Source organism: Oncorhynchus clarkii, chromosome 15 (genome assembly GCF_045791955.1).
Source record: "Oncorhynchus clarkii lewisi isolate Uvic-CL-2024 chromosome 15, UVic_Ocla_1.0, whole genome shotgun sequence".
Taxonomy (NCBI): domain Eukaryota; kingdom Metazoa; phylum Chordata; class Actinopteri; order Salmoniformes; family Salmonidae; genus Oncorhynchus; species Oncorhynchus clarkii.
In genome coordinates, this window is record NC_092161.1 from 6,363,090 (window position 1) to 6,374,311 (window position 11,222).

Below are 11,222 nucleotides of genomic sequence, written 5' to 3' on the forward strand. Positions count from 1 at the left end.
AGCAGAGATACTTTTTTTCCATACTGATTGTTTGTGTGTAAGGAGCCACACATGCAAAGCTACAGTATTTATTTATTGTGTCCCTCCCCCAATTTGCACCTGGCTGGAGTAGAGTGCGGAAAAATACAGAATTTTAAAAATGTATCGATATAACGTATTGTAATAACATTGTGCAGGTTCCCACAAGACATTGTGTTGTTTCACACACTACAAAGGGTAAAGAGTGTGAGAAAAGTGGGAGACAGACAGGGAGACAGACAGGGAGCGGGACAGGCAGGGAGAGAGACAGGCAGGCAGGGAGAGAGACAGACAGGGAGACAGGCAGGGAGACAGACAGGCAGGGAGACAGACAGGCAGGGAGACAGACAGGCAGGGAGACAGGCAGGGAGACAGACAGGGAGACAGACAGGGAGCGGGACAGGCAGGGAGAGAGACAGGCAGGCAGGGAGACAGGCAGGCAGGGAGACAGACAGGCAGGGAGACAGACAGGCAGGGAGACAGGCAGACAGGCAGGGAGACAGGCAGGGAGACAGGCAGACAGGGAGACAGGCAGGGAGACAGACAGGCAGGGAGACAGACAGGCAGGGAGACAGACAGGCAGGGAGACAGACAGGCAGGGAGACAGGCAGGGAGACAGGCAGGGAGACAGGCAGACAGGCAGGGAGACAGGCAGACCGGCAGGCAGACAGACAGGCAGACAGGGAGACAGGCAGGGAGACAGGGAGACAGGCAGGATGATAGGCAGGGAGACAGGCAGACAGACATGCAGACAGGCAGGGAGACAGGCAGACAGACAGGGAGACAGGCAGACAGGCAGGGAGACAGGCAGACAGGCAGGATGACAGGCAGACAGGCAGGGAGACAGACAGGGAGGCAGGCAGGGAGACAGACAGGCAGGCAGGGAGACAGACAGGCAGACATGGAGACGGGCAGGGAGACAGACAGACAGGCAGGATGACAGGCAGACAGGCAGGCAGACAGGGAGACAGGCAGATAGGCAGGTTATTGGTGGTACTTTTAAACAGCTGGCCCAAGGAGGAGGAAGACAGAGTGAAGGCACACAGCAAACCTTTGTGTTACATTTTTACTTGTTTTCACCTACACACACACTTTTCCACGCATTTATTACCCTCGGGTCCAGTGGAACCCAAACACCACATATGTAATACAAATGTGTACCTTGTGCGCTCAATGGAAATGTGTTTATTTCACATGTTCTTCACTGAAAATGAGCCAAGGTCAATGAGTCTCAGGTTGAAAAAAAGTATTAATTGTATTATTTTTCTTTTAGTAAACATTGAAAATGGGTCCCACAGACCTGAACACCACAAAATACCTTTTCTAGTGAACGTTTTCTAAGGTCCTCTTTCCATTTGTTGTGCCAAAAATCAAAGCCTTCACTTATGCCTCATTTTTCACATGGAAAACAGTTGAACAATGTATCTATGCTTTCATTTCCCCGAAATATAGACTCTTAGCTTTCATTGGACACCCAATTTGATAGGGTCAAATGAACTTCACGTGTTGGTACTCATGAGTCCATTTTGGTACTCATGGGTCCACGTTGGTACTCATGGGTCCACGTTGGTCCTCATGGGTCCACGTTGGTCCCCATGGGTCCACGTTGGTCCTCATGGGTCCACGTTGGTACCCATGGGTCCACATTGGTCCTCATGGGTCCACGTCGGTACTCATGGGCACTGTGTTCTCTCTCTCTCCAGGTTTGAGCACTTTGGGATCTACGTGGTGATGTTTCGGGAGATTGCAAGGACGTTGTTTAAAATCCTACTGCTATTCTTCTTTCTGATGCTGGCCTTTGCCTTGGTCTTCTATGCCCTCATGCTCAACCAGGTGACAAGAGACATTAGAAACAGTGCTCCCATTTTAAACACATTGTTTTGTATAAGTCCTACATTAGGTCCTTGGTAATTTCCTCAAATCAATGAAGATATATGAGATGGAAAGGAGATGGATCTAAAATCTGTTTAAAGTCAAATCTAATCAAATCAAAACAAATGTTATTGGACACGTACACATGGTTAGCAGATGTTAATGCAAATGTAGTCAAATGCTTGTGCTTCTAGTTCTGACAGTGCGGTAATATCTAACAAGTAATCTAACAATTCCCCAAAAACGACCTAATACACACAAATGTAAAGGGATGAATGAGAATTTGTAAAAATACGTGTATATATATATATATATATATATATATATATATATATATATATATATATATATATATATACATATACATATACATGTTATACAATACAGTATATACATATACATGTTATACAATACAGTATATACATATGATATGAGTAATGTAAACATTATTTAAAGTGGCATTGTATATAGTGATTAGTGGTCCATGTGTTAAAGTGGCCAGTGATTGGGTCTCAATGTAGGCAGCAGCCTCTCTGAGTTAGTGATGGCTGTTTAGCACTCTGATGGCCTTGAGATAGAAGATGTTTTTCAGTCCCAGCTTTCCTTCTGTTCTGTCATGCCAAACAGTTTTTTTTCTTCTCACGTTTGTCTTTTTAGGAAGAGTTTGAGCGACTGGACTTGTCAGTGATCCAGATCTTTGTGATGATGGTCGGGGAACTGAATTACCAAAGCAATTTTCTGGACATATACCTACACAACAAATTTCCATTTCCCTTCATCACTTTCTACATGTTGGTTATATTTATCATCTTCATGCCGATCCTGCTGATGAACATGATGGTAAGCCTCTCCATGATGACCCAGTATCTGGGGCTCCCGAGTGGTGCAGTGGTCTAAGGCGCCACTAAAGACACCCTGGTTCAAATCCAGGCTGTATCAAAACCGGCCGGGAGTCCATAGGGCGGCGCACAATTGGCCCAGCGTTGTAGGCCGTCGAATTTGTTCTTAACCGACTTGCCTAGTTAAATAAAAAATGATTGATGTCCCGGCCTGCACCAAAAACCTCATCCAATTTACCTTTTTAGAGTTAATTTCCTGCAAATCTACACATTTTGCCATTAAGGAAGAGAAATGTTTTCTGTTTTTAGCATGATATCTGAAAGTGACTCACAAAATCAGTGGGGGCCCCCCAGTCGGTAATTCGACCAGGTTTAAATATCTGGCCGATTTACCGATCTACAAATGTACCAATATGTACCAATATAAGAAAACGTTGTCTAATTGAGTGACTGTCCGTGACTGACATAACAAGGGAGAAACTGCTGATGCACAACTTTTCGAAATTTTACCTTGTGTATTCTACTATTCTACCTCTCAACAGTTAAGATGAGACCCTAAATAGACTCACTGTTGCTATCAGAGTCATTCCAAAGGGTAGGTTTAAAAGAGCAAATGAAATGTGACCATACTTTATCACTCGTATATCATCAATGATGTTATATTAGTCAAAACCATAAATAGTTATTGTTTAAATTCAACCCAGAATTCAACCAACAAATTAACTATAAATCAGGGTTTCAAGCTCTGGTTGATTTCAAAAATAATGATATTTAGTGATATTGAATTGTTTGGTTGTCAACACAACCAAATATCAACATTTGAAGGAGGTGTATCCTCTGCTTGGGTAGTTGCATCTATTTTAAATTAAATTTCACCTTTATTTAATCAGGTAGGCAAATGGGGAACAGGTTCTCATTTACAACTGCGACCTGGCCAAGATAAAGCACAGCAGTGAGACAAAAACAACACATGGAATAAACAAAACATAGTCAATAATACAGTGGAACAAAATAAAATAAAGTCTATATACAGTGTATATAGGCCATGGTGGCGAAGTAATTACAATATAGCAATTAAACACTGGAGTGATAGATGTGTAGAAGATGAATGTGCAAGTAGAGATACTGGGGTGCAAAAGAGCAAGATAAATAAATACATTATGGGGATGAGGTAGGTAGATAGATGGGCTGTATACAGATGGGCTGTGTACAGGTGCAATGATCTGTGAGCTGCTCTGACAGCTGATGCTTAAAGTTAGTGAGGGAGATATGAGTCTCCAGCTTCAGAGATTTTTGCAGTTTGTTCCAGTCATTGGCAGCAGAGAACTGGAAGGAAAGACGTCCAAAGGAGGCATTGGCTTTGGGGGTGACCAGTGAAATACACCTGCTGGAGCGCGTGCTACGAGTGGGTGCTGCTATGGTGACCAGTGAGCTGAGATAAGGTGGGGATTTACCTAGCAGAGACTTGAAGATAACCTGTAGCCAGTGGGTTTGGCCACAAGTATGAAGCGAGGGCCAACCAACGATAGCGTACAGGTAACAGTGGTGGGTAGTATATGGGGCATTGGTGACAAAATGGATGGCACTGCGATAGACTGCATCCAGGTTGTTGAGTAGAGTGTTGGAGGCAATTTTATAGATGACATCACTGAAGTCGAGAATTGGTAGGATAGTCAGTTTTACGAGGGTATGTTTGGCAGCATGAGTGAAGGATGCTTTGTTGCGATATAGGAAGCCAGTTCTAGATTTAACATTGGATTGGAGATGTTTGATGTGGGTCTGGAAGGAGAGTTTACAGTCTAACCAGACACCTAGGTATTTGTAGTCGTCCACGTATTCTAAGTCAGAGCCGTCCAGAGTAGTGATGCTGGATGGGCGAGCAGGTGCAGGCAGTGATTGGATATAGCATGCATTTAGTTTTATTTGCATTTAAGAGCAGTTGGAGGCCACGGAGGGAGAGTTGTATGGCGTTGAAGCTCGTCACCAGCAGCAAGAGTAACATCATTGATGTATACAGAGAAGAGAGTCGACCCGAGAATGGAACCCTGTGGCACCCCCATAGAGACTGCCAGAGGTCCAGACAACAGGCCCTCCGGACAACGGGCCCTCCGGACAACGGGCCCTCCGGACAACGGGCCCTCCGGACAACGGGCCCTCCGGACAACGGGCCCTCCGGACAACGGGCCCTCCGGACAACGGGCAGTTGATAGGGGTAGCCAGGTGGAAAGCATGGTCAGCCGTAGAGAAATGCTTATTGAAATTCTCAATTGTAGTGGATTTATCAGTGGTGACAGTGTTTCCTGGCCTTAGAGCCGTGGGCAGCTGGGAGGAGGTGCTCTTATTCTCCATGGACTTTACAGTGTTCTGGAACTTTTTTGAGTTAGTACTACAGGATGCAAATTTCTGTTTGAAAAAGCTAGCCTTAGCTTTCCTAACTGCCTGTGTATATTTGTTCCTAACTTCCCTAAAAAAGCATTTTAAGGGGGCTATTCGATGCTAATGCAGAACGCCACAGGATGTTTTTGTGCTGGTCAAGGGCAGACAGGTCTGGAGTGAACCAAGGACTATATCTGTTCCTAGTTCTACATTTGTTGAATGGGGCATGCTTATTTAAGATGGTGAGGAAGGCACTTTTAAAGATTAGCCAGGCATCATCTACTGACTGGATGAGGTCAATGTCATTTCAGGATACCCCTGCCAGGTTGCTTAGAAAGGCTCGCAGAAGTTTTTTAGGGAGCGTTTGACAGTGATGAGGGGTGGTCGTTTGGTCGCAGACCCATTACGGATGCAATGAGGAAGTGATCGACGAGATCTTAATTGAAAACAGCAGAGGTAATTTTGCAATTATGTTCACACAGCTGAAAACTGTTGTTCTGATTAAAGAAGTTAGTTGAGTATCTGGAGCATCAGCATTTGTGGGTTCGATTACAGGCTCAAAATGTCCAGAAACAAATAACTTTCTTCTGAAACTCGTCAGTCTATTCTTGTTCTGAGAAATGAAGGCTATTCCATGCGAGGAAATTGTCAAGAAACTGAAGATCTCGTACAACGCTGTGTACTACTCCCTTCACAGAACTGTGCAAACTGGCTCTAACCGGAATATAAAGAGGACAAGTACATTAGGGTGTCTAGTTTGAGAAACAGACGCCTCACAAGTCTTTAACTGGCAGCTTCATTAAATAGTACCCACAAAACACCAGCCTCAACGTCAACAGGCAACTTCAGGATGCTGGCCTTCTAGGCAGAGTTCCTCTGTCCAGCGTCTGTGTTTTGCCCATCTTAATATTTTATTTTTGTTGGCCAGTCTGAGATATGGCTTTTTCTTTGCAACTCTGCATAAAAGGCCAGCATAGTGTGTGGTTAGAGGGATCTGGTTAAATGCGGAAGACACATTTCAGTTGATTGCATTCAGTTGTACAGCTGACTAGGTATCCCCCTACATTTAATATGTTATGTATAGTCAATGAGACCAGGCTGAATAATGATATGTCTGCATTGAATTTTGTCTTCATTTTGGCAGATTAATGAGTTAGACACCATTGATCTAAGGGATTAATCTCAACAGTTCGAAAGTGGCTCCCTCTCTGGTCTCTTTTCCTTAGATCTTTCCTTGTCTCTTTATTGATGAATGGGAGGAGACATGGAGAGGAAACCGCTTTAGACTATTGAAAGACACACCCACTTTTCGCAGGGAAAAGAGAATATGCGAGGTCAATGCTAATTGTCAATGGATAGCTGACAACCTATCAAAATATTGATGGTTCCTATTGGTGTCCCTTTGTGTGTACTACAGATTGGATTGGCTGTCGGTGACATCGCTGAGGTACAGAGAAGTGCCACTCTGAAGAGAATAGCCATGCAGGTTTGTAGCTGGATAACAATCAAGTCCACTTGATAAGATTTTTGTAATTTTATGCTTATTTTAGGTTGTTTTGAGGAATTTTTAGACATTTTGAATAGCTAATGGGTACTTGTTTTAGTGTCATTGTAAAGTTTGTTCTGATTGGGTCAACATCACTTCTTCATCATATTGTACTAGTATACCAAAATATAGCTTAACCTTTCTCCAAATACTCAATATGACAAAATTCCTTGTGGATTTTGATGACTGAAGGCAATGATGTCTCTCTATGTCAGATTGAACTCCACACCAATCTGGAGGAGAAGATGCCATACTGGTTGTTGAAGAGAGTGGACCAGTCATCCATCACCATCTATCCCAACCGCAAGTGCTCCAAGGTGGGTACGGTGCCTGGGCCTGGATTCATAAAGCATCTCATAGTAGGATTCAAATCTACAAGACAAAACTAATGCTCCAGTAGATCAGTTCTCCTGTTCAGAGACGCTGTTTCAACGTAACCCAAGTGCTCAGAGTCGCATTCACTGGAGGGAAAACAACACCTCAATTGAAAAGTAGAGTTATTGGTGACTGGTGTAGATTGATGTCTTCTCTATTGAGGACTTCAATAACAAACGACATAGAGAACGGAGGATGATCACTGTAGATTATAACACTGAGTGTATAAAACTACAAAACTGCAAAACTACAAAACGTTCAAAAGCGGAGGCAAAAAAAAGAACGACTTAAATAAAAAAACATGAATAGCAGAATCACTTAGAGTAGAGTTACAGGCTGTATCACTTAGAGTAGAGTTACAGGCTGTATCACTTAGAGTAGAGTTACAGGCTGTATCACTTAGAGTAGAGTTACAGGCTGTATCACTTAGAGTAGAGTTACAGGCTGTATCACTTAGAGTAGAGTTACAGGCTGTATCACTTAGAGTAGAGTTACAGGCTGTATCACTTAGAGTAGAGTTACAGGCTGTATCACTTAGAGTAGAGTTACAGGCTGTATCACTTAGAGTAGAGTTACAGGCTGTATCACTTAGAGTAGAGTTACAGGCTGTATCACTTAGAGTAGAGTTACAGGCTGTATCACTTAGAGTAGAGTTACAGGCTGTATCACTTAGAGTAGAGTTACAGGCTAGCTGTATGTAGGTGTCTATTGACAGGACAATGTATACAGCAAGAAGACGTTTAGAACCACCAAGACTCTTCCTAGAGCTGGCCACCCAGCTAAACTGAGCAATCGGGGGAGAAGGACATTGGTCAGGGAGGTGACCAAGAACCAGATGGTCACTCTGACAGAGCTCTAGAGTTCCTCTGTGGAGATGGGAGAACCTTTCAGAAGGACAACCATCTCTTCAGCACTCCACCAATCAGACCTTTATGGTAGAGTGGCCAGATGGAAGCCACTCCTCAGTAAAAGGCACATGACGGCCCGCTTGGAATTTGTAAAAGGGCACCTAAAGAAACTAGATTCTCTGGTCTGATGAAACCAAAATTGAACTCTTTGGCCTGAATACCAACACATCAGCCAACAGCATATGTGGGAACTCTTTCAAGACTGTTGGAATAGCATTTCTCATAAAGCTGGTTGTGAGAATACAAAGAGTGTGCAAAGCTGTCATTAAAGGCAACGGATGTCTACTTGAAGAATCTCAAATATAAATATATTGATTTGTTTAACACTGTTTTTGGTTACTTCATGATTCCATTTGTGTAATGTCATAGTTTTGATGTCTTCACTATTATTCTACAATGTTGAAAATAGTAAAAAATAAATTTAAAAAATAATTCAATGAGTAGGGGTGTCCAAACCTTTGACTGGTACTGTATATTCAACATACATGATCTTCTTAGTTTCTCCATCATTATACTAAATAATTAAAGGGCTGTGCAGTATTCACTGGTAACCGTTTGTTCAAATGGTCTCTATTTAACTGCAGTTCTGGAGTCAAGGAGAAGCCAACGAAGTGCGAACTCATCTAATGACCAACTCATCAACTTCAACCTCTGTCGAAGCCAAACTACGCAAACAGAAGCAAAGGTGACGCGTACGATCAGAAACGGTTGTTGTGGGTTGTGTGGTGTGTGTGCAAAGGTGGACTAGGGGTTTGTATGGTGTGTGAGCAGCCTCTAGTGGTCTTGTCTTACACACTGGACATCTCCTTCAGTCTGTGTGTTTCTATGTTATAGACTGAAGGAGGAATCCTGTGTATGTTTCTATGTTATAGACTAAAGGAGATATCCTGTGTGTGTGTTTCTATGTTATAGACTGAAGGAGATATCCTGTGTGTGTTTCTATGTTATAGACTGAAGGAGATATCCTGTGTGTGTTTCTATGTTATAGACTAAAGGAGGAATCCTGTGTGTGTTTCTATGTTATAGACTAAAGGAGATATCCTGTGTGTGTTTCTATGTTATAGACTGAAGGAGATATCCTGTGTGTGTTTCTATGTTATAGACTAAAGGAGGAATCCTGTGTGTGTTTCTATGTTATAGACTAAAGGAGATATCCTGTGTGTGTTTCTATGTTATTGACTAAAGGAGATAGAAATATAAATACTGGATATGTTCATATACAGACTGAAGGAGAGATCCAGTATATGTTTCTATGTTAATAACTGAGGGAGATATCCAGTATTTATATTTCTATATAATCCCATACAGACTGAAGGAGATATCCAGTGTGTGTATCTCTATATAATCCCATACAGACTGAAGGAGATATCCAGTGTATATATCTCTATATAATCCCATACAGACTGAAGGAGATATCCAGTGTATGTATCTCTATATAATCCCATACAGACTGAAGGAGATATCCAGTGTATATATCTCTATATAATCCCATACAGACTGAAGGAGATATCCAGTGTATATATCTCTATATAATCCCATACAGACTGAAGGAGATATCCAGTGTGTGTATCTCTATATAATCCCATACAGACTGAAGGAGATGTCCAGTGTATATATCTCTATATAATCCCATACAGACTGAAGGAGATATCCAGTGTATATATCTCTATATAATCCCATACAGACTGAAGGAGATATCCAGTGTATATATCTCTATATAATCCCATACAGACTGAAGGAGATGTCCAGTGTATATATCTCTATATAATCCCATACAGACTGAAGGAGATGTCCAGTGTATATATCTATATATAATCCCATACAGACTGAAGGAGATATCCAGTGTATATATATCTATATAATCCCATACAGACTGAAGGAGATGTCCAGTGTATATATCTCTATATAATCCCATACAGACTGAAGGAGATGTCCAGTGTATATATCTCTATATAATCCCATACAGACTGAAGGAGATATCCAGTGTGTGTATCTCTCTATATAATCCCATACAGACTGAAGGAGATATCCAGTGTATATATCTCTATATAATCCCATACAGACTGAAGGAGATATCCAGTGTATATATCTCTATATAATCCCATACAGACTGAAGGAGATATCCAGTGTGTGTATCTCTCTATATAATCCCATACAGACTGAAGGAGATATCCAGTGTATATATCTCTATATAATCCCATACAGACTGAAGGAGATATCCAGTGTATATATCTCTATATAATCCCATACAGACTGAAGGAGATATCCAGTGTATATATATCTATATAATCCCATACAGACTGAAGGAGATATCCAGTGTATATATCTCTATATAATCCCATACAGACTGAAGGAGATATCCAGTGTATATATCTCTATATAATCCCATACAGACTGAAGGAGATATCCAGTGTATATATATCTATTTAATCCCATACAGACTGAAGGAGATATCCAGTGTATATATATCTATATAATCCCATACAGACTGAAGGAGATATCCAGTGTGCTGGAGAAGCAGCACGACCTGATGAAGCTGATGATCCAGAAGATGGAGATCACCTCGGAGGCAGACGAACATGACGGGCCCACAGAGGTCAAAGGTCACAGGCAGATGTCAAACTGTGGTCGAGCCAAATGCTCGAAGTGGATCCCGCTGATGAAGGCAATCAAGAACAAGAACCTTAACCGGTGACCATCAACTATACAACAACTACAACAACTACGATATTACCGCTATTAAGTCATATTATTATATTATAGCACATTTAAAATACAGTAGATTGTCATCTGTTAAAAATACAATAATTGAACTGATTTTAAAACGTCTTGTAGGATAGTATGATTAGCATGAATGAGCTATCAGTAGGGATACTAGTTCTGATGCACTTTGATTGTTGAATTCTCTCATTTATTATTCAGAATGTTATTAAGCCATTCTGTTCTCTCTCTCACTCACTCACTCTCACTCACTCACTCTAACTCACTCACTCATTCACTCTCTCACTCTCTCACTCACTCTCTCACTCTCTCACTATCTCACGCACTCAATCACTCAATCACTCACTCACTCACTCACACTCACTCACTCTCAATCTCACTCTCAATCTCACTCACTCACTCTCACTCTCACACTCACTCTCACACTCACTCACTCACTCTCACTCACTCTCAATCACACTCACTTACTCTCACACTCACTCACTCTCACACTCACTCACTCACACTCTCTCTCTCTCTCTCACACTCTCACTCTCACTCTCTCCCTCATGGCAAATGCTATATTTG

General features: G+C 41.9%; 1 protein-coding gene across 1 annotated transcript in view; it reads left to right on the plus strand.

Moving 5' to 3' along the window:
• Positions 1–10,830, plus strand: part of LOC139366877 (transient receptor potential cation channel subfamily A member 1-like) — an 89,327-nt gene extending 78,497 nt beyond the window's left edge. The window contains exons 22-27 of the mRNA XM_071104580.1: positions 1,722–1,851; positions 2,548–2,730; positions 6,523–6,591; positions 6,867–6,968; positions 8,519–8,619; positions 10,422–10,830. Of these exons, the coding sequence (XP_070960681.1) occupies positions 1,722–1,851; positions 2,548–2,730; positions 6,523–6,591; positions 6,867–6,968; positions 8,519–8,619; positions 10,422–10,629 (793 nt within the window). The 3' untranslated portion in view covers positions 10,630–10,830. The remainder of the gene's footprint in view (positions 1–1,721; positions 1,852–2,547; positions 2,731–6,522; positions 6,592–6,866; positions 6,969–8,518; positions 8,620–10,421) is intronic.
• Positions 10,831–11,222: the final 392 nt, after the last annotated feature.